The 24,737-nt window shown below is 40.1% G+C and overlaps 1 protein-coding gene across 1 annotated transcript in view; it reads right to left on the bottom strand.

Moving 5' to 3' along the window:
• XYLB (xylulokinase) overlaps positions 1-24,737 on the bottom strand; it is a 363,191-nt gene that overhangs the window by 320,312 nt on the left and 18,142 nt on the right. Inside the window, 13 exon segments of the mRNA XM_042816633.1 lie at positions 1,659-1,774; positions 3,690-3,805; positions 4,237-4,277; positions 5,263-5,344; positions 6,978-7,096; positions 12,209-12,281; positions 14,555-14,620; positions 15,938-16,066; positions 17,575-17,661; positions 19,599-19,679; positions 20,777-20,846; positions 21,741-21,823; positions 23,779-24,154. Coding sequence (XP_042672567.1) covers positions 1,659-1,774; positions 3,690-3,805; positions 4,237-4,277; positions 5,263-5,344; positions 6,978-7,096; positions 12,209-12,281; positions 14,555-14,620; positions 15,938-16,066; positions 17,575-17,661; positions 19,599-19,679; positions 20,777-20,846; positions 21,741-21,823; positions 23,779-23,823 — 1,108 coding nt within the window. The 5' untranslated portion in view covers positions 23,824-24,154.

Below are 24,737 nucleotides of genomic sequence, written 5' to 3'. Positions count from 1 at the left end.
TTTGTTCAGGAAATCAGAGACTCCTATATTTTTACATGTTTAAATATCTCCAAATAACCCAGAAGTCACGCAAGGTTATCAGTTATCAAAACTGAAGGATAGGTTTCACAGAACACCCATTTTTATAGAGGACTGAGTTACCCAAGTGAATATATCGTAACACAAGTTTTAAATTCTAGGCAGTGTCCTGCTATCCCTGATACCAATAACAAGGTTTTCATCAACTTCCACTTTTCTTTCACTATTGTCTGACTTTTGGAACAATTTCCTCCTATCAACTGACCTGATTCACCTAGTGGCAAGAAATGCCTGACCACTTTAACACCCCCCAGAGACTGGATTTGACAGGACATAACATGAATTCACAGAATCACAGAATGACCAGGGTTGGAAGGCACCTCAAGGATCAGGAATCTCCAACCCCCTGCCACATGCAGGGCCACCAACCTCCACATTTAATGCTAAACCAGGCTGCCCAGGGCCCCATCCAACCTGGCCTTGAACACCTCCAGGGACGGGGCATCCACAGCATCTCTGGGCAGCTGTTCCAGCACCTCACCACTCTCTCTGTAAAGAATTTCCCCCTGACATCCAACCTAAATCTCCCCTCCCTCAACTTAAAACCATTTCCCTTGTCCTGCAGTTGTCAACCCTTTCCAAGAGTTGATTCCTCCTGTTTGTAGGCTCCCTTCAGGTGCTGAAAGGCTGCCATAAGGTCACCCCACAGCCTTCTTTTCTCCATGCTGAACAAGCCCAGCTCCCTCAGCCTGTCCTCATAGGGGAGGTGCTCCAGTCTCCTGGAGCCTCCTCTGGACCCTCTCCAACAGCTCCCTGTCTTTTTCATACTGGGATTCTGAACATGAAATCAGTGCTAACCTCACTTTGTCAAGAAACTGCATCTTAAATTCACTTTCCTGAAAATTGAAGTCTTCCATAGCTTAATAACCCTACAGTGTTTTTTAAAATTAATTTGACTCAGATCTAACATGATTGCAATGATTTCAAATACAACAGTCAAATATTAATCTTGATTATACAAACACTCATCTTTCAATACCTTGAAAATGTTAAATTTTCAAAAATAAAATAATGTAAAAATTCAAATACATGAGTTTGTTAATATTTTTAAACTGTTTTGATTATTTCCTTTCATTCACTTAGCCTAATGTTGGGCAAAATAAGGGATGAAATGGCCTTTACAACACATGTAGGGGAAAATGCAGGATATTGGGTAAGATTTGATATTACTGCTTTTTTCACATGCACAAGCAAGATTCTAGAGAAATGTTAAGAGATCAGAATGATTGAAGACTGAGAAAAAAAAGCATGGGGCTATTTAAACCACATGGCTTGAGACCTCAGCAAAAAACAAATCTCCTTCAGAAATTACTCATTTTAAACAATCTGCAGTTAACTCCTTTTCAGTGGCCGAAAGAGATCCATTAATATCTTTTTCTTATTTTTAGTCAATCTGAAGAAGAATACTGTAATGACACTCAGCCTGCCAGAGTATTTCTGAGCACGCCTTAAAAATTCCCCCTGCACAGCTCAACTAATTCTTAGTCCTTTTCATGACTCAAGTAGAAAGTAGGCACAACTCCTACTAAGTCATGTCTTTAATCAACCTCAGGAAATCCCAGCCCTGCTGAGGCTCGTACCCAAGTTCCCATTGTTTCCAGCAGCAGTAGATGATAAGGCTTTGGAGAATTCATCCCAGGAGCCTGAAGCACACTCATTTCGGATCCTCTCTCTCATCAGAGAGCCGTTCTTAAAACTGAAACACATAAACATACCATATGCATTTTCCAAACCATTTGGCTCTAGATTTTTAAAGCAAATTGCTGTTTTAGGTAATATTGCTGCTTATTACATCAATTGAAGACAGCTGGGCAATCAAAACTATACTATCCTCTCTTCATTATGGAAACAGATGGAGAAGCAAGAAACTGGGTAAGAGAGAAAACTATTACAAGACATGTTGATGAACACAGTGCAGAGATGCTCTTCTACATCTCTCCAATGAGTTGGCTTACATCAGGCCAGCAGATCACGCCATACTCAGTCTAGCTCTGAACAGCTACCACATCTCAGAGCACCAAGGACAGGAGTTGTAACCCAAAGCCTGGCTTGTCATTGTTTCCTGGAGCCCAAAGCACTGAAGAATACACATCAGCTCTGCTCGTGCCAGCTGTAGAGCAGGACTTGGGGAGCTGTGTTTTTGTACTGAGAAATGGTCTGAATGGTGAGGAAGCTGACTTCCTGTCAGAAGCACTCTGTCATAGTAAGAAAAGGCTAGCTGTGAGATGACTGTAAGGAGGAAAAGCATCTCTTCACTGCATTACATCACTTACGATTTCAGGAGTGTTGTACTGGTATGGAGCCGGCTTGGGTCCAGTAAGACTTATGAGGCCTTGCTCCATGCCAGTATTGGCAAAGGAAGTCAAAACAGGCAAAAATTAGGAAAAAAATTGAAACTTAAATACGAAGCTTCAAAAATAGCCAAACTGTTGAGAAATCATATTATGAAAATCAGTAACTTGCAATCAACATCAACATTCTAAACTCAACTTCACAACCCTGCTCCCACTGTCATCTACAGCATCCCATTCTTATTCAGATAAAGACATCACACTTAAAAGGCAGATGTGAGCTCTGCTGAAGCACCTACAGTCTGATTTTGTGATACCAAAAAAAGAAAAAAAAACAAGAGGTAATCTCAAAATCCAGAGGAAACAGGTTGCTTTAACCAGGAAGGCCATCAAATCTCCACCTTCAGAAAATGCCATTTATACCCCAGCTAATTTGTAATAATTGAAACAATGTTACTACTATGACATAAGAATCAGCCCAAGTTGGGGGAATCAAAATTTCTTTAAGAGGACCGTATCTGTACACTCACAACTAATGGGTCCATTACACCTTTCTTACGTTCTTCCCAAGCAATAGCCCCATTCACTCCCACCAATAAATGCTGTGCTGTGCTCTGTGCAATCCTGAGGATTTTGACTTCAAATGTATCTGTAAAATACTTGTATCTGTAAATATTTGCCCAAATACTCTGACTTGTAAGTTTTTTCCCTGAACACAGGGACAAGGTAGCTTCAGGTCCTCTTTCCACCTGCTTGCTTGGATAACAGCCAAACCATTCCCAGATCACAGCAGCCAAAAGCCACCATGAGGATCATCCTCTCAGCTCAGCTTCTTGACATCTCAGTATTTTCCACATGCGCAGCCTAATCTGTCCCTGAACAGCACTGATTATACTCCTCCATGAAAAGAAACCTTTCACCTGTCCCTTTATGCTCCCTCTGGACCACTAGAATAGCACAGAAGTTGTACAGTCTGGTCAAGCTTCCGGCATTCCAGATTATTACATTTCAAAAGGCTATTATTCCTATACCTTAAATATACTATCTTAGATTAATAGTGAACTGGCTCTATGAATATATAAAAATAATTTTGTCCTTTTATTGCCATGAAAATCCATCCATCATAACTCTGCAGTTGCAGTTACCCAAGCTAAACAATGAGAATGCTCTAACATTGATGCAAATGTTTCAGCAATAGATTGCCTGAGACCATACAGAATGCTGAATGTTCTATTCGTGATCATTTTGCAAAAGGAATAAAACACTAACGCAGACAAATATGCTATTGATCCCAAATGTACCAAAAAGAAAAGATATTACCATAAAAGTGCCATGAACGTTTGAGAATCAACAGGATTGCAGAGGATGTGACCTTCTAAGGCTGGAGTTGGCTCCTGGATCCACAGAAACAATGTGTCACTTGTGCCAAGGCTAATCTGGAGGAGAAAAAGAAAAAGTAATTGAGGCGTTATCACAACGTGCATGGAAAGCAATACAGAAATTAAATTAAAACCATTTGTTATCACCACTAATTGTTTTTAAATTACACATTAAGTCAATTGGATTCATACTGAAGCTAGCTCTGACTTTCAGGTTGTCACATCAGTGAAATACATACTAGACAGAGACTTGGGCCTTAGTGACTGGAGCGTTAGTTAAAAATAGTTACACAGTTTGCTTAAAATCTTTCAGACAGCTTGCACATTGATAGAAATAAAACAAGCATGAAGCCAATAAAGAGAAAATCAACACTGGCAGATTAATTTGACTGATAACCTACAGCTACTGCCCTTGTTACTGTTCCACATTTCATACACTCTACTTATTCAGGGACATGAACAGTTTTCAGAAATACGTTTTGACTTACTGCAATATCTCCTTCTTGAAGCCTCATCCCTGCCAATGATGCTGAAACCAGAAGTCAGATAAAAAGTTACTTGTGTGACTCAATTATAGCATACCGCATGAGACGTCACAGTACAGTGAATTCACCATCTCAAAGCAGAATATAAATGGCAAGTATACTTGTGACAGCCTTGGCCTGTACACGTAAGAGTTTGGGCGATGGAGTTATTTTTGACACTGAATCAAAAACATTCAAGGCCAAGAGCTACAGAGCTGCAGGATTCTCTAAAGTTTTGTATGTTCAAGTTTTAAATACTGTGGAGCCTTATTTAAAGCACAAAGGCTTCCACTTACAGACTACTCATGTATCTATTGGACTAAACTGAATTTTAATCTCAAGAAAAATCAATTCAATTTTCAAGACATTCATCTCCCATACTGCTCATGGGAAACATTCCAGGATGAATCCTATATCTCAATCCAAACCTGGACATGCTCCTGTAATACAGTAAGCACTTTCACAGTCCTGAGAAACAGATGGCTTTGCTCTGTCTGCACTTAAACAGTTTTGAGGATTACAAAACCTGACCCTAAATTAACATCTTCCCTTATACTGGGATCTACCACTCTGACAAAAGGACAGCTCTAACTCTTAAAGAACAGCTGTAACATCTATCTCCATCTCTTTGACTCAGAAGATACAACAGCAGGCTTTGAATTCACATTTCCTAAGTCAAAAATGGAAGCAATTCATTTCAAGAATTGGCTGTTAGGTGGAGACAAACAAAAACTGAAGTTATCAGGAGGCAAATGAAGTCACCTCCAAATAATAGGCTAAGTGGAAGTCATTTGCAGTACTCTGCTTATCCGAGATGTCTTTATCTAAGAATAATCAGTGAGGGATGGCTGTCAGAAAAAGCTATTAATGCTGATAAATGTGATATCCTTTCACTGTATAAAGAAGCATCTAAGAATTAATAGTATTGATCTAGAATTTCAGTACACACATAAACATATTCACTGAATCTTATACACTTAATCATCTCACCTGGATTGTCTCCTGTAAAGGCTACTATTTTACAGTCTGGGCTAAACTCATAACGCTGAACATAATATGGAGAAATGGATCCCTAAGGAAAGAAAGAAATACAGAGCAAGGAAAAAAAGCTCAAAATTGGAAAATAATCTCACAGTGTACAACACAGTGCTGTAACATAGTTCCAAAAACCCATAGAGCAGTTGAAAAATTTCTGTATATTTAAGGCATAAATATTTTCCTGATTTTGAATGCAATTTTTTTGTCAGACAATCTCAGAAACACACGCAGATTAGATTTTGAAATAGATCAAGTAAGCAGTAGCATTTTAGCCCTGGTTCACTCTCATGTTACTCACATCCAATAACAAACATATCCACCTATTCTTCACACATGCGTGGAATACACAGAAACTAAAAATCCAATGCAAACACAACATTAATACACATCACAACATTAAATGTTGGAACACGAGGGGTCTGGAGCACAAGTTATAAGGAGCAGCTAAGGGACCTGGGATTGCCTAGTCTGGAGAAGAGAAGGCTCAGGGGAGACCTCATTGCTCTCTACAACTACCTGAAGGGAGGCTGGCCAAGGTGGGGGGTTGGCCTCTGTGATAAGAGACAGGAATAGAGGAAATGGCCTCAAGTTGCACCAGGGAGATTCAGGCTGGACATTAGGAAATAATGGAGGTGTTCAAAAAATATTTAGATGTACTGAGGGACATGGTTTGGTGAGAAATACTGGTAATAGGTGGATGGCTGGACTGGATGATCTTGGAGGTCTTTTCCAACCTCAGCAATTCTATGATTCTAATATGACACCTGTTATTTTACAGGCCAAGAACTGCACTCTTTTTTTTTTTTTAAGCCACAGCTGATAGCCACAGAGAAAAAAAATAAGAGAACACAACAACTACCCTTACAAAAGTACAAGGACTTTTCAATGTTTCTCTCCATTAGAGAAGATTAGCATTAGAATCACAAGTCAGCTACGTTAACAGACTGACTAAAGACGAATCAGTGACAGATATCTATACTGTTTCACATGTGCACCATCTAAAGCAATAGCTCTTTTCTTTTTGCTGTTAGATACTAAGACTAAATTGATCTACTTGAAGAGATGTGAGCCTTGATTTGATTTCGTCATTATGCTACATGAATTGAGGAGCTCTAAACATCCCCAATTATTCACAAAGATTAACTCCTTAATTCTACAATTTAAAACAAGGCTGCTGCTAAGTAATGCAAATGTTGAGTTCTGTTTCTGCAGCAACAAAAGCCACACACAGTTCTGCAGTAGCCAGCTGACTAGAGGACATATATGGGGATTGGGAAGAGAAAACCCCAACAATTCTCATCACTGGAGCATCTGCCAAACTGTTGGTCTTCATAGCACAGAGCATGCTAGAATCCAGGCTGATCCACAGTGAAAGCTATGACAGATACCTGCTACCAGTTTCCAAAAGTGTCCTTTTCTGCTCTGACACAGATATGTACAGAATACCTGCAAGTATTAAATCAACCAACATCGCTCTGAGGGTAACTGTGCACACAGACACACACTCAAATACACTCCAAGAAAGAACAATCAGCAGAACTCTCAACAAAAAGCTCTAATTTTTTCCAGTGAGAAATATTTTACAATTCTTTGTTGTTTGTGTGGGTTTGGTTTGCTGGTGGTTCTTATTTGTTTGCTCATTTAAACTCCTCTAGACAGGCACGTACCAGAACTGAATGGGATGGCACAGGGTTTCCCAGTTTCTCCACTAACCCTGGTGCACAAGCATCAAGGCAGGATGCCGACCACACCTTTTCCCAAATTTGCAGCAGATTCATACCAGAACCTGAAAGATACAGATCAAAACAAGCACAGATCATTAAACACAAAACTTGGGTAAAGAAAACACCACTACATCACAAAATTCCACCTCGTTACAGGCAGCAGAGTTTACAGAAAACATTCTACATTCAAATAGAATGGTCTCAACCCTTCTAAGTACAATTGATAACGATGATTCTACCTAACCGCCTTTCATCTGCAAGGTTGCAGAAAATACTCCTCTGATGCACACTGCAACAGAAAAATCAGTTATTTTCAAATAAAGAAAAGAGAAAACATATCTCTCCACTGACTCCTCCTCAATCCTTCTGCTCTATAGAAATACTTCACTACTGTCTAGATGCAGCAGTGTCACCTGAAGGCAAGTTGTCCTCATCTGAGACCTAACAATGAAGAAATTCTATCCTAGGCAGCTTGGCTATACACTACTATCTTTGAGCATCAAACCAGCACCTACATCCACTGCCCACATTGACTCATCTTCCTCCATATCAGTGCTTCCTTCTTCAAAGACAATGAAATAAAAATACTAGTTGCAAAAATAAAAACAAAAACAAAAAAACCACCCTAGCTTAGAATCATAGAATCATTGAGGTTGGAAAAGACCACTAAGATCATCAAGCCCAACCACCAGGCCATCACCACCATGACCACTAAGCCACATCCCTCAGTGCCACATCTCCATCTCCATCTTGAAAACCTGCAGGTATGGCAATTCTACCACTTTCCTGGGCACATCATTTTCTGCTTCATCTCTCATTGCTTTTTTCCCCTCACTATTTTATTTGCATTGTCCCAGTTTATAAAGTTAACTGAAGCAGTGATCAAATCTAAGCAACCTACTAAGCACTCCACATCCCTTGCTTGTATTTCTAGGATGTCTTTAATTGCACATTTCATTAGACTTGAAAAATCTGTAAGCACTACTGGTTAATGCTGTTCAGGGACATATTAGTCTTACACTGGATTAACAACATTTTCATTTTGAACATGACTTATTTATCTCAGAAACACAACCACGTTCTCAGCCGAGCACTGGAATACCTGAAGTTTACTTCAACTCAATACATTTTGAAACTGTGAAAAAACACAAAGACAGTGAAGTTGACCCAGCAGGCACTGTCTGTGGAATAAGATGACACTCACAGTGCTGGGACACAGAGGAAGAGAAGGTTTGTAACCAAATTTCAGCCAGCATAACACAAGGCTCTTACTCTGAACAAATCCACAAGTCTGCCATACTCCCTCTGCATACCCCACTGCTGGTTAATCGTGCACAAATAAGCTGACATTATCAATTCCCAGCAGCCTTTCTCCACAGATCAAAGACATTTATTTCTAAAATATCTATTCATACAGCTCAATCCTAAGCATCACCAACAAGGACTGGACTTCGTGCTTTGCACTGCACAAGCACCTGAATAAACCAAGCCAAACAGCAGGAAATTTGAACTATACTTAGTAACATTTAAAATAGAATTAAATTTGTTAAATGCAATTCATCTAATTTCACGCAAATTAAACACACTTAAATTACGCACCAGTTAGTTTCCTTCTCCACTGTTAGAGTCATTACCACCAAGAGAAGGAAAGATGATGACTCAGACCAGCTTTTCTCACTTCTCTTAAATCTAGCCATCCCTCCTGCCTAGGAAACCTGAGTCCAGCATCACCATCTGCTCTTCCAGGGGATGAAGGCAGTGAGCAGCCTCTTCCCAGGCCTCCCAGGCATAATAGGGCTGCCTAGGAAGATTTAAGCAAAGCTAGAAAGTTTCCTTGAAAATCTCCTAACCAGCGATCAAGGAAGTCTTTAAATAAATAGGAACTTTATTAGAGAAAGGGTAGCTGTTGTTTCCTCAGGATTTAAATCCTTCACCCCCATACCCTGCAAGCATAGGGAAACACTCAACCAGTATCTTCCCATGCAGTTTTTGAAGATATAAGGAGTGCTTCCAATCTTTCCTCCATAAAATAGAGAAAACAGTAACATTTATGACTGAAAAGGTCTAAGCTAATATATAAACTGAAACAGCACTTCAGTTTTATTGACTGGTAGACACAGTCACACAGAGACTCTGTTATGCCCTGATAAAAGATAGACGAACTAATTTACCTCATTCTCAAAAACTCATTTGAAAGATGTGAAACAATTACTTGATAAGAACAACCTGCCTATTGGCCCAGATCATCCTATCCAAGTACACACACCTGAAAGAGAAGCCAGAGAGCTGGATGCCCCCTGGAACTGCTTGCTCCTTCAATTACATGTGGAGCAACACAACGAGCACCTAACTCAAGCACCTCTGGTTATGATCTATGCCAGTTCTAGAAATGAAAGTTAGTAAAAAACGGCTTAAAAACATCATTGTAAGTTTAACATAAAAATAAGTAATAAAATTAAAAACAAGAAAGAAAAAACAACAAAATGCAACCCTTCAACTTGCCACTCCAGATGTCACCCCATCAGTAATGAGGAAGGTCAACAGTCAAGTCCACAGTCTGGTAAGAATGGAGGAAAGGTTCAACACAGAAGTGAGCAGAATTCAGCATCCCACTGCAAGCATCACTGACTTAGCATGAAGTGTTCAGGAGCACAACTGGGACTTGCTAACATTTACTGCTTATACAAAAATACATGGTTGGAAAAAAATCATCACAAAGACCAAAAGAAACCGACTAACTGGCTTCATTAATCAACAACCCAAAGATCAGTATTTGCATATATTTATAAACAGGTAAGTGCATTTGTGTTACAGAGCTCCAGATTGCCTTCTCAAGAGCCCAGATCAGAAGCAGCATAACTCTGCTGACACCAACAGCCTTCATCAAGAGTAAGTTCAGCTTACTGTGCTTCCTTCTGAATAGGCTTCAGCTCTAAGCATCTTAATTTGGTTGAACAACAGAAGCAAGTATGCTAAGCTATAATTTCCCTAAGGCTCCTAGAAAAGCATTACAAAAGATAAAGCTTCTCTAGGTCAAGAGCTGAGTAGCTGCTCTTTAAGGTATCTTCTAAAAGAAACAACACCTGAAGTGGCCACTTCATTCATATGTCCCAAATGTATCTTACTTTTACCTTCCACACAATATAAACAAAAATCATTCTTCGTTCTACCAGAATGTAAGTTGATTTCTTTTAAATCAATCAGACAAAGTGCTCAGCCATTCATAAGGAGCCCATAAAGTTCATCTGAACTTTGTGAGATTGGATCTTTAAGAAGAAAAGTTCCTAAAACTGACTAGCACATTCCCTACAACAACATGAAAATTTGAAGAGAAACTTGTGCAGAAGTAAGCAATTTGACAAGGTTTTTTAAAGGCAATATGACCTGAAGTCACACCTACAGAAATGAAGATCAAGTCTATTACATGAACATTATTGAGACGTGTTTCAAACTACAACACACAGGTGCAACATAAAAGATCAAGGGAATTGCAAGAAATCGTATGTGACAAGCAAGTTTTACAGATGGATCCAAATAACTGCTGCAATTATATTTCAGTACTGAAATTAGAATTCTCTCTCATTACATTAACAGAAGATAAGAATGTACAAGACCAAATACAGCTTACATCACCAAAAAGTCTTCTGCATTGTAAAGAGAACTGTAACATCCTGCTTAGTTCCCTTATCTTTTTTCACAGAGATTTAATAATCTTACATGCTCTGAACTGTAGATAACATTGATTCAAGTTACGTAAATATCCAGAGGTACAACAGATAGGCTCTCCTTAGAGCTGTTCAAAAAAATGCAACACATGTTCTATGAAAATCTTCTAATGAAGCAACGTATTCCTTTGTCAGAAAAAAGCATCCTGCAGCTCTCAGTCTGTTTGAAACACAGGACACGGAGCTTTGTGGAGGTCGCTGAGTGGCTGAAATGCTCAGTACTTGGGCCTACTGAGGAGCAAAGTAGCAATTCTGTGGGCAATAATACACATGCACAAATTTAGCTGTGAAAATACACAGCTAACAGAACAAGACAAGATGACAGATGCAGTAATCACACAATTGCTTCAAAATAAGAATGGATTGTCTTGCAATTTTTAAGGTCTCAAATATAAATGGGATATCTGGTATTGAATAAGTTGACCGTCAGCTAAAATTGAGCTGTCCTGCTATTTCTATGAGCTTTGATGGAACAACAGAAGGGAAAAAATGAGCTGGTCTTCACACATGGGTGTCACCTACAGCTCTATAATGCAAAATTTCCTTAGAGAATCTTTTTATCTAACCTTTCAGCTCTGAAGAATATCTTCTCTTATTTTCAGAGGCGGAATCAAAAATGCTACTTAGAAATAATAGCGCAGCTCCCAGGAAGGAGGCATTGCTTGTAACTGTCATTTAAAATTGCCATTGAAAAGCTGGATAACTGAGATAACACACCACAGAAAGGAGACACACTGGCCTAGTCACTTTGCTCTTTGTTATGATGAATAGAGCAATACAGAAGGTTACATCATGTTTTTTTCAAATAGAGCTTGGGTTTTTTTTTTGGGGGGGAGGGTGGCTTGGTTTTGCTTTTCCTCTGGTTCATTCCAAAAGAATATCCTTGTTAGTTCCAGTTAGATGGTGGGTAGAGTGAGAGAAATAATCACAGTATGTATCTTGCTTGCGTCCTGCACAACTGAAAGCCAAAAACCAAAACCAAAGCAAAAACCAAAGAAGAAGTATCAGAAGTTGAGCTGACATCACCATCTAGAGTAGCAACAAACTGAAAGGATAACAGGCAGAAATTGGAACACAGGAAGTTCCATACTAATGTGAGAAAGAACTTCCTAAATGTCATAGTGACAGAGCACTGGAACAGGCTGCCTAGAGAAGTTGCAGAGTCTCCTTCTCTGGAGATACTGAAGGCCTGCCTGGATGCCTACCAGTGCGACCTGCGAGGAACCTGCTTTACCAGAGGGCTTGGACTCAATGATCTCTAGAGGTACAGACTCACCTATAGGGGTTGGTAGGTGAGTAATTTAGCTTAAAAACTAATACACTTGTCATTAAAGCTTAAAGACCAAAAATAAATGGCAGAAACCTCATCCCACTTTTACATCAGATAGGAAGAGAGACAAACTTTGCCTTGCTAAATTGTCACTACCAGAAAACCCCATACATACTTACCATCACTGTAATCAATGGGTGCATAAGCTCCTAGGAAAAGGGAAGCTGCAAAACTGCTAACTAAAGAGATCCTCTGAAAGAAAAAAACAGGGAGATAGTGATTCTCATCAGTACTGACTTCAAAGAAAGAAAATAACTTAAGTAATTGGAAGTAGCAGATGTTAATGGATGCTTGATGTTAGGGAGAATACACTTAAAAGTACACCTCCAAGGATTATTCAGTTCTATATTCCTGCTGAAGCAACATGGCAGACATCAGTTTAAAGGTAACCCTGTGATAAAAGCTGTTAATAGTTTTGCATTCTGAAACATGCAAAATACACCGAGTATATTAGCATATCTATGTTATCATGAATTAATTCACAACTGAGGTATATTCTAGATCTCACTTCAAGGAAAAACATAAGAAAAAACAACAACTGGATGATCGGGGAAACAGCCACACACACTGGTCAACCTGGAGTGCAGGTCTGCAAGGCAAGGCTCTGACAACACCTCCATCTGAACTCTTACCATGCCAGCAGAGATGACAGATCTCCTAGGATTTACTTCCAGGAATTGGTAATCTGAACTAAATCAGTATCCGCTGCTCTCCCTCAGGTTATGTTCCAACAGCGCATTAGATGCTGCAGGGCTTCTAGCACCAGCTCTAAAATGCCCTGGTCACATAACACAAAACACTGATGCAACATGAACTCACCTCCATTTCAAGTCTGCTAGAGGAACTACGAAGTTAATCAGCTACTGCTGAGCTTTCGGTAGGATCAAGTATTATCTGCCCCCAGAAACTGGCATAAAAGCTAACAAATTCCTTATTGTGCTCTCTAATTCAAAAGAGTTACAATTGTTACCCAACAACTAATCAGAATCAAATCTCTATGAGCCAGCAGTGACAGGGTTTTGTTATTAATGACCATGAAACCACTGCTTCGCATGGCATTCAGGGATGTACTATAGCCAGAGTTCAAAAATGTACTTATAATGGCCAGGAAACTTAATGATGCACTTGCTCTTCATGCATCTCTCCCCAGGAATATATCACATTGTGCTTAGATAACAAAGGCCTACCTTCTGCGGTGCCCCAATGGGCACAAGCTGCCTGAAATGGAAGGAAAAGGATGAAGTTAAACTGTGAATCAGCTAGTTTATCAAGCTGACCTAGAGGAGGAAAGGTATCCACCTTCCACATGCTGCTGAAACTATCAAGCTGCTAAGTGTTTCTTGTGGGTTCCTAAGAGCACAGACATTTGTGCTAGAACATAGCTTCTTGCACATCCTTTGCTACCAAAAAGGTGGCATCAGTGCCACCAGCCTTTTGTCTTAGCTTAGTCTGAGCAGTTCTAGTTCCCAGGAACTCACCCCCCACCCTGCCCCTGCCATTAATGCATCTTTCTCCAAACTTATTCTTAAGCTTACCATCAACTTGCATTAGTCCCGTTTCATTCCAGCCTTAACCAGCATAAAAAATTATATAATGAAACAAAAAGAAAAAAACAAAATAGGCAGCAAAATTTGCAATTCACTTCCCCACAAAATTAAATATTTCATGCAGGAATAAGATTTTTAAAAATTATGATCAATGCTAACAAGAACTGCAGTAATGTAAAAGTACAAGCAGTCTGACTTCATAGGTCAAGACGTATGGCGTTCTCAACTCACAGGACAGGAACTTCTCCCTTGTTTATATCACATCTGCATGGAAGTTTCACCTTGTTTCAAACTATTTTAGTCACAGCTAGATGCAGACTTAACAAATTGAGGTATAGGAATTTATATAGATTTCTAAAAATTTAAGAAAAAAAAAAAAAAACAGGAGGAAACTAAACGTGTTTCATTCATAATAACAACCAAAGTTGTTTCCTGCAGGGAAAAAATTTCTGAAAAAACATCTAGAATTGACTGCAGTTGTTTCCTATGCATATCTGCATGGCTGCCAGCTTTGTATGGCAGAACAACAACACTTCTGGATGCATACAGCCAGTTGTCACTATTAAAATTTCATCTGTGTGCTTAGCTGCCCACTCATATTTGAGCTGTTATATATACCAGCCTATTGGCACTCAAATAAAAGCCTGTAATAAATCTTACTCCACAAAAGCTAGGATCCAATGGAGCCCACTGTGTTACACCAGCATTCAGGAATTGATGCCCAATTTGTGTTTTATCTAATGACTAACAAATCCACAAAAAGTAAAAGAAAAAGTCACAGAATTTTATCTTAAAGCAAGCACAAAAGTAAAAATACTTTTAGGGGAGGAAAAAAAAAAAAAGGTGACATCACAAAATTCCACTTAAAAAGATTTTCAACTGTGATTTCCAATAAGTACAAGTTGAAGTTGAGCCAACCTCAGTTTGTGCGTAGACCTCAGGGTTCTGGTTGTAAATCTTTGCTATCTGGTTTCCTGTAAAACGCTGAGAAAGAAATGCAAATGCTTAGAAACACAAACCTTAAATGGAGTCAATAATCATTAACTCTGTGTAATGAGTTCAGTACATTGCACTTTGGATATTTAATTTGTCTGATGCATGATGAAAGTCAGTGCACAGCAGGCAATCTGCACTAAACAGGCTATAACACATGGTCTCATTATGAGAATTTTGCTCACCTTTAAAAAAAATCTGAGAAAAAAAAACATTACTATACATAATTTACATTTCAGAAATGACAGTTCAGTGGAATGAATCACTCTTATTACATGCTCAGGAACTAACACTATTGAAATGCTGCCTTCACCTTCTTAAAAAGGTTTAGGCTATCCAACCTGCGTGCCTCTCTGTGAGGAAGGTAAGTGGGAACAGGCAGGAAGTTTTATACTTAAAGAAGCAACATCAGTACAAGATATTAACAGTTTTGAGAAGAACTATTTTTCCTTCATATATTACATCAAATAACTAAAAACCCCATAATACTGATCTTCCAAAACCTTAACCTTTAGTAAGTTAAAAATAAACCGCTAGTAGTATATAAAATCCGATTTCAAACACCGGCTATAAACCTTTCATGATTCAAAACCAGAATGAGAATTCTGGGAGGTTAGAGCCTTACTTTACTGAACTAACAGCGAGAGCAGACAGGTGCAAAGATGCCTGCAGGGCAGCCCCACTCCCACTCCATAACTCTTTGTCGTGGTTGTAAGAGAGGGAAGTGCTGGGAAGATGAGATGAGTGACAGAGCACTCCCTGATAGAGTCCCAAACTTCTGAAGCTCACTTTTCTTAGGTTAATACAGCTGCTTGTTAGCCTTCATGGAACATCAAAAGGGCAATCTAAATTACAGAAGTAGCCTTGAGCAGTGATCCCAAAACACTGAGTCATTAACCCCAAGTAAATCTGTAACACAAAGTGAATTGTGATCCCAATGGAAACCTGGCTGCACAGGAGCTCCCAGCAGAGAGCTGGACCCTGAGACCGTAAGTATGGACACTGAACACCACATCTGGGGAACCACAGGCCAAGAGCAACAGCTTAATCCAACTTACTCCTGCACTGCTTCTTGAAGTAAAATTTCCAGTGTTTTGCCTAATTTTACTTGAGAATTTCCACAGAATAGGATTTCCACGTCTTTCTTCATGAGCTTACTGCAAAGCATAATATCACTGGAGTTTCTTTAGAAACACTGAATAAAACTGCCTCTTTTATAATTAACGGCTGATCATTATCTGCTGTGATGTGACAGAGTTGGTTTTGGTCACAAGACTCTGCTGAGGACTTTCTTGTCATGCTTCTTACCTCATAGGCTCGAGAACCAGTGATATTTGCTAAGCGCTGTGCTCCTCCCACAGCATTCTCCAGAGCGCTGCACTGCGAAGCTGTGCTAGAATCCATCCAGATGGGGCTGTTACTGACAGCAAAACAAGCCTGGAACAAACAGTATTCTTTAAGAATAACACCTCATCTCTAAGAAGTCCCTACTGAAACAATAACAACACAGCAGACAGAGGAGTCAGCTCACAGGTCAGTTCTCTGATGTCCTTTCAGTAACTGAAGGAAAACAGTATTGGTCAGTATGTCAGCCAGTGGTGGAAAGCCTAACCCAAATGTCACACCTGAGGGAAGCAGCAGGCTTTATCTGCTGGTACATCACACATACCCTGCAGCTGAACGTACTGCAGCAACATATCAGTACATTCCTTTGGAGGCCAGAGCCCCAGGATGTTTTATACAAGCTTAGACTCAGTTTGACAAGCTTTTTCCCTCAACACTTAGATGATCTTTCTAGAGCTCTTCTAACAGATTTCTCTTCAATGACTGGCATAATTGTTAAGCAAAACAATGAGGCTTACCACATCACCAGATAGCATTTTCATTCCCTTTCCAAGATTTCTGCATGAGGTATCTCCAAAATTAATCATTTAATAGATCAGCTTCTACAAATGCCTCTCCTTCAGTATTCGACTGTTGTTACTGATCTGAGATTCACAGAATATCCCAAGTTGAAAGAAACTCACATGGGTCACAGAATCACACAGAATCACAGAATCACCCGGGTTGGAAGGGACCTCAAGGATCATGTAGTTCCAACCCCCCTGCCTAGCAGGGCCACCAAACACACACATTCAGGGTCATGGGTCACCGAGTCCACCTCCCAGCTCCACACAGACCAAGCAAAATCCAAACCTGTATCTGAGAGCAGCGTCCAAAGGCTCCGTGAGCGCTGGCAGCTCAAGGTTGTGCCCACTGCTCTGAGCGAAGAACATTTTCCTGACACAAGCCCTTCCCTCTCATGGCAGGCTGTGTTGGGCCTGATTCACCCCAGGACACGGCTGCATATTGAACTACAGAAAGGACTTCAAAAGGAAAGCTGTTTTCTCCCTATTTTTCAAATACTAATCTGTCAAGTCTGTGTGCAAAACATATCAAACCCCTGCCTCCAAAAAAGTACTGAGGTTCAACAAAGTATTTGGTAGGAGATTCTGTCCACTTTATCATTTCAGAGCTAAGTGTAAATTTTTATTTTTTTTAGTATTTTCTAATGAAAACTCAAGCACTGCGGGGAACTCTGGTACAATAATATTCTTCACCATTTTTTCTTTTAATACAGGTTAAAAAAACCTACAACATTTACAGGTTGTTTACAAAAATGTTATGTTTAAAGAACAAACAGGCTCTAGCTCTGACATTAAAAGATTCTGGGATGCCTACTGGCACCAATAAGCTTTTAAAACAGTATATACTTTCACTCAAGAGAACAGGAAATGCCAGGAGCTCTGGAGCTGAAGGAATAACCAGTACATTTCACTTTACACTGCAGGAAAATGCAACCAGAGAAAACACTTGCAGGGGGGAAAAAAAAAAAAAAAGCAATGCATGAAGACCAGGAAAAGACCAGTGTAGCTCTCCTTTCAAAGTTCTTGTGTGAACATTACCTTCAGTGACTGATGCAAAGGCAGCTCGGGTGATGCATTCTTTAAGATTTGGATGCTTCCTTTCTTCCAATATACACTTCCATGTTGCTGTAAGAAGTGCAAAAATACAAGTTGGAGATAGTCCCCCAGGATATGAACTTTGCAGCTTGATCTGAATTTGAAGCTCTTAGGACAGAGAACTCTCTCCAAACTACAAGAAAGAAAATGTACCTTCTCAAACCAACTGCCTCATATTAAAGGTCTATTTGAGACTGAGCAAACCAGAAAACATAGGAATTGAGACAAATATGACCTTAAACTACAGCAACTTTTAGTGGAAGCTGTTATCACACTGCTAACCCATGCCATTAGCTGTTTTTTTGAGGGCTCTTCCAGCTGTAGCCAGAGCTGCAGACAATTTGTTCCTGGCTCTACCTGCACAGACCCCAGGTCCCGCAGTCACGTGCCCACCCCAGCCACTGCTAACCAACTGCATAATACTGAATAAGCTGCTTAACCTCCAACTCTCAGAAGCCTTTCTAATGTCAGACAACTCTAGCTGTTCATATTTAGATCACCCAAAGCAAACTATAAGGCACCATTCAGTGTTCCACTAATGATGAACCTCCCAGGCCCACAATTCTTGACCCACGTTATGATCCAGATTGTATCAACGTTTCTGTTCCAGTTCTGCCGACAACTGAGACCAAAACCTGGCACGCTGGTACGCCTCTGCTATCTGATTGGCAATACAGAGACAAGATTCTTAAGAGATAAGGAAGAATGACAATGTGAGTTGGAAAGTGGCAGTTAAAAGAAATCTACTCTACCTGAAAGAATCTGAATGTAGCGACCCCAAGTTATAGAAGCACAGTGGTTTTAATTCGAAGAAAGAAGTTGAAGCAAAGGGAACACTGGCAGTTTGGAAAAACAATTCCTACTTCTGCTTGAGAGAGCTGCACTTTCCTTCCAGTCTCTAACTTCTATTCCACTAAGGAATTCCTAACAAAGCCTTGATGCAGGTTATTATTTTCAGACACTTTGTTCCAGCAAATAATACATGGAGATCAAAGCAACAATTTAGATTAATTAGCCCCAGATCTACTTAATGAATAACCTAGCTCTCATGTGTCAGAATTAGCTATGACTTTGCTGGTTTCTTCACTTTGAATACAATTTTAAAATCTGTGAAAGGTGCAAAAGCTTCCTTGTTTCACTACCAAAGTATTAGGAGACAAGCAAATTAACTAATTATCAGGATGGGTTTATAAATCTGAAAAAAATAAACTAAAAATGGCAGAGCAAATCATGGCAAAGGCAGAATATTTGTCCTCACTGCATCAAAGGCAAATCTCTGCCCTAATCAATAAAAACCGTGCTCAACAAGACTTTACTATGCCTTCAGCAACCTCAGCTAATCATTTTCTTTTTTCTATCCTGTTTCTACAAGCACCTAGATATGCACAAAGTTATCCCAGTCACTTCAGATCTGTGTACATAATTTAAACAGGAAGCCAGCTATTTATGCACTGTACAGTGCACTTGTTTAGATCAGTAAGTCTCACCCTCCACTCCCATTACCTTCTGTAGATTGCTCCATATGTTTCAGGTTTTAGGCTCCCTTGAGTAACACATCTTTTAATGGCTGCTTAATATGGAAGATTTGATATTACTTGATGTCTTTAAGATCTACCATAATATGGAATGGTTTTAAACTGAGACAGGGGAGGTTTAGGTTAGATCTTAGGAGGAAGTTTTTCACACAGAGGGTGGTGAGGCACTGGAACAGGTTGCCCAAGGGGGCTGTGGATGCCCCATGCCTGCAGGCATTCAAGGCCAGGCTGGATGTGGCTCTGGGCAGCCTGGTCTGCTGGTTGGTGACCCTGCACACAGCAGGGGGGTGAAAGTAGATGAGCATTGTGGTCCTTTTCAAACCAGGCCGTTCTGTGATCTTATGATATAACTATTAAAAGGAAATACATGACTAGATAGTATGCCTTCATTAGAGTTTACGTTAAGAGTGATTTCTCTTTTTATGAACTAACCTGGCCAGCACCAGACAAAGCTCTGACTTGAGAGAAGTTAAATCCTGAAGACTTCATCTTTTCCAAAATCATATCCAGAGCCTACAAGAACAAACAGAATCAAGAATGACAGTAACGAGATACCAAATTATGCATACTCACAGGCCTTGGGATTAAAGAGTAAACTCATGTCATCACTAGTAAGAGTTCATTGGCAGGTAATGAAAAATTAGCTAATGACAAATTAGCTAATGATTATGGATTTCAAGAAGCCGCATGCATTAATTTACTAAGTAAGAGTCCATAAAAGGAAAGTTGAATCACAAAGAGGAAAAAAAAAAATATTTAAACTAGTTGAATCACAAAGAACCATTCTTTGAAATCTAAATAAAAGGAAGATTTAATAAATTCCAATTCATTTAAAAGCAACTATTAAGAGAGCCAGTTACAAAACACAATTAACTTTTTCCATTCTTACTTTTGGAAATCTGACATTTTTAATGGTGTGCAACCTACAAGTCATCCTACAGGATGCTAAAAGGCAACCTCATTATCACCAACTCCAGCATCTGCTGAAAGTACATTTTTGCACTGAAGTACCTAGGTTACTTTTGCTCTTTTTCTATTTTACTAAAATTTAAAACCAAAAAATCTATTTGTTTTTATTTAAGCTGATTCAAATCTGCATTTCTCAGACTTTCTTGATAGATGGACCACCATAATGTTTCAAAATTTCCCAAGAAACCATTATCATATACTAATTTAATAAATAAACTGTTTATTATGTTTCTACAGACCACCTGCAACCAATTTACCAAATCTTCTTGTATTATCAGACAGAACTGCTGTTGATCACCAACTGGGAATTCTGTGACCTTTTAAATGTCTTTAACTATTCAAATCACAACAGCACTATGCAAGAGCAAGAGTTGCAGAAACTGCTTTCAAAACAGCAGACAATGTTATCTGTATTTTAAAATAAATGCCAGTCAAGATGATTGGGAATTACTAAATAAATTCCCTTCAACCACTTGCCATTTGAGACACGAATCAGTTAGCAAAGTTCAGTCTAAAAAGACAGTGCAACCTGGATGCTGCACAACCACAGTAAAGCTAGGCAAAGCTTCTTATAACAGAAAGGAAGCTGAACCACATACTACAAATACTCCCAGAAGGCTGACATAACAGCTCGTCCATACCTTGACCCACATTAGCACAGGAGAAGTGACTGTCAGTCGGTCACTGTGAACGTGGGCTCCACCTTGAGTCCTAAAAATGGAAAAATGGTATTTTCTTCATAAATTCAGTACATTTTTCCCCATCAAGCAAAGTTTTTCAAGTTTATTAATAACTAAAGAGAGCTTGCAGTGTTGTTTGGGGTTTTTCTTTTTTTGTTAGGAGCAAAGAAAAGATCAGAGTTTGAAAGCTGAAAAAGGCCAGCTCTTAGGAAACAGCATTAGAGAGAGACCCAATGCTAAAGCAAATAAATTGCAAGGAAGGACTTTTGTCCTGGTGTAAGATCTGTGATAGACTCTAGTGCTGATGCTGTTCATTGGCTCCACACAAGTAACAGTTATCTTTAAGTTTCCTAACTGTCACCATTAGTGACTTAAATCTAGAAGATGAAACTCAGTTTTTTGCTGTAAGCAAATGTACTTTACTGACACTTATGACCATAGCGGATGGAATTTGTAAATTCTTATCTATAAATCAGAATTTATACATTCTAATGTGACATTGGGAGTCACTGAATCTGTCTTCAAAAGCCTTTTAGAAGTTCCTCTCATGCAATTTATTCACTGTTATCACAGCATTCCATCCTGACACAGAGGCGGTGCTTACTTCTGTGTCCAAAAAGAAACAGCCACCTGTTAACAGCAAAAGTCCCAGATGAGAAAATATACATTGGTTAGTTTACACATAATGCCTTAGGGTGAGAGGGTCTTTTTATTTCCTCTTTCTCCTCTGGGGAATTCTTGCCATATTTACATATCAAGCAAGGTAAGGGCACAAACTTCACTTGTGAAGTACAAAACACAAATGCAGCGTAACTGCTTCCATACCTCTACACATACCAACGAGAGCAAAGCAGGCAACAGACCTGTCTCAATAGTCAAAGTTCTAAACGAGATTATGCAAGTAAAATACAAAAAAAAAACTTACTTAAATTCTGGAAGGTCTTTATCAAAATTAACATTATCCTCATAAATGACTCTCAGATGTTCATCAATAGCAATGACTTTCAGCTAGAAGAAATAAAACAGGATGTTAACAAAAACCGTCCAGCAACATAATTAGATAGCACTGGTAATTCATTTATAGTAACTCAATTCTCACAGATAAAAAGGGAAAGAAGATCACCCCAATCCATACAAATGACTATAAGTACAGACACAATTTTACATGAAACAAGTCATTGTGTGAATTTACAGCATGTCAGTTACCCAGCAATGTGTGTATTTGCTTGCATTTTCCCCTACACTTTCTCTCTCTCTTTAATTACACTAGAATAAGGTGCAAGCTAAAAGAAAAAACAGTAAATGAGATACACCATTCCCAGCTTGCACCACAGTAACCAATCCACCCAAGGAATACAGTATCTTAGGTTAAACACGTTGTATTTTCTGTGTGTTTTTCTTAATAGCCTCATCTTCAGTGATAGGGCTGGAGCACGTCCCCTATGAAGACATGCTGGGGGAGCTGGGCTTGTTCAGCCTGGAGGCTGCGGGGTGACCTCACTGCAGCCTTTCAGTACCTAAAAGGAGCCTATAAGCAGGAATGGAGTCAACTCCTCTAAAGGGTAGATAAAGGCAGGACAAGGGGAAATGCTTTTAAGTTGAAGGAGGGAAAATTTAGGTTGGATATCAGGGAGATCTTTACTATGAGAGCGGGGAGGTGTTGGAGCAGGCTGTCCAGAAAGGAGGATAAGGATGCCCCATCCCTGGAAGTGTTCAAGGCCAGGTTGGATGGGGCCCTGGGATAGCGTTAAATATGTAGGTTGGTCACCCTCCCTCTGTTTGGGGGGGGTTAGAGATTCATAATCCTTGAGGTCCCTTCTAAACCAAGCCATTCTGTGATCCCTTAATTCTGCAATATTATCCAAGAACTTTGCAGACCTTTAGAACACTTTGAGGATCTTCCCTCAACCCCTAAACAGGGAGTAAGCTGATCTCCACCTGGCAAAGCTCAGAAGACATTACACAGCTGCACACTTAGCTTCTGCAGCCAAGGGAAAGCAACATCCCAATCTTAAGTCCATCAGGCTGAGCTTTCTTGCAAGCACTGGCTAGGAGGTACCGCAGACTTTCCCACTCTAGCTTTTGTCAAGTTTAACTAGTGATGAAGAAAAACATTAACAGCCTCAAATAAAAAGCAAGAATGTAGTTCATGTCCTGCATTTTAACAAAGGAAAGAACGCAAGCTGCTGCTAAACGAACAGACTGAAAAAAAACTACAAAGATCGTCATCTCAAAGAGCTGTATTCAAGTAACAAAGCCATTGCATTTGGGGGTGGGTTATTTAATTTTAGCCATATTAATGTAGGGCCTCATTTATGCACTACCACCACTCATTACCAAGTTGGTGCACTGTGCTAGCTTTAACATGGCTCTGACCAGCTGCAGCTTAATTGGCTTTCTGCTTGCTATGCTCTCCCTTAAAAATAACCAACTTAATACGAGTAACCTGCATACGCCTCTTCAGCACAGCCATAACGAAGTGACTTACTTGCATACCTGCTAGTTAAACAAATTTGGGCAGTGTGGTTGACACCAGACTACGCTGACAATTCCAAAACTAAGGAATTCCAGAATTTCCAGCAATTGTAAAACCCTCAGCATTAAAGCGCACAGTTCTACCAACGCTGATTTGGCCACATGGGCCAAAGGACATGAGGCAGAGGAATGCAGCCCAGTTCAGACGTGCAGCTTCAAACAAACAGCAGCAGCACATCGCTAGAAGAGGTGGCCCAACAACCTTACGCAGGCAGATGAAGGCGTGCAGAAGGCTGGGCGGATATACAGCAGCCTGTGCTCTACAGCCAGCAAGAGGCAGTGTTCCCGACTCGGGAAGAGGAAGCGCCGAATTCCCGGGGAGCAGCACGGCACGGCCCGTTAAGCGCGAGCAGCCGGCTCCAGCCCGCAGGAAGCAGCGGCGGAGCCGCGTAAGGAAGGAGGGAAGGGAAGGAGGAAACCTGCGGTACCTGCTGCGTGCTGAAATCCCATCCCAAGAAGCAGGGGGCGGCCATGTCGAACCCCGCCGGGAGGGAAGCGGCGGCCTTAAGTCCGGCCTTCCCCCTGAACGGAGCTCCGCACTGCAGCGGCTGCTTAAAGGTGAACCCGAGTTAATGAGTGTTCGGCTGCGGCTGGGCGAGCAGCGTCAGGTTCTGTGAGTCTGCAATCAGGGAAGGTCCAGCTGGACAAAGCTGAAGCACCGATGTGTCTGAAAGCGAAGGCGTGTCGAATGGTTACCCGGTTTGTAGTAACGCTTCTTTAAATCACAGGATTGCAGCGGTTGGTGCTGCTGAGATTCCTCTGTCCACGAAGAGATCGGGCTGGGTGGATCTTACTGCATGTTTCCTATGAATAAGGACAGATATGGAATTGGAAGGCTTGAAACGCTCCCGTTTTCAATGTACAGTTGCTCACAAAAAAATAAAATAAAAAAATAAAAAATTGAAGTCACAGAATCACACACAAGCCTGTGTTGAAAAGGACCGCAGTGATCATCTCATTTGAACCTTCCTATGTGCAGGGCCACCAACCACCAGACCAGGCTGCCCAGGAAGTCAGCCCTAAAGAAAGCCACAGGAATGATGAATCGCTTCGGAAAGAGACAGCTGTGCAACTTTCAAAAGAAAGTGTTAGAACTGAAAAAGGAAGCTTTTTCAGGGAAAGTACTGAAAAAGGATTAATAAATTATATAAAGCAGTCTTACATCGTGAGAATGTAAGAATCAATTCCGTCCTTCAGCAGTGAGATCGTCCAGTGGTCAGACTGCTGTGTGAAATGCCTGGCTTTAAACAGCACAGAAAAGTTATAGGATTGGGATAACAGCCCTAGTGTTATCAGATCTTAAATTATTGTGGAAGAATGCATAAGGATTCCACAAAGACAGAATGGGAAAGTTAATTATGCTACTTTTACTGTTCAGGTCTTTCTA

This window comes from Centrocercus urophasianus, unplaced genomic scaffold, assembly GCF_019232065.1.
Source record: "Centrocercus urophasianus isolate 14NV4802_14NV808 unplaced genomic scaffold, USGS_Curo_1.0 seq_16, whole genome shotgun sequence".
Lineage (NCBI taxonomy): Eukaryota > Metazoa > Chordata > Aves > Galliformes > Phasianidae > Centrocercus > Centrocercus urophasianus.
Note: the sequence above shows the minus strand (reverse complement) of the source record. Positions and strands in the feature narration are given on the sequence as shown.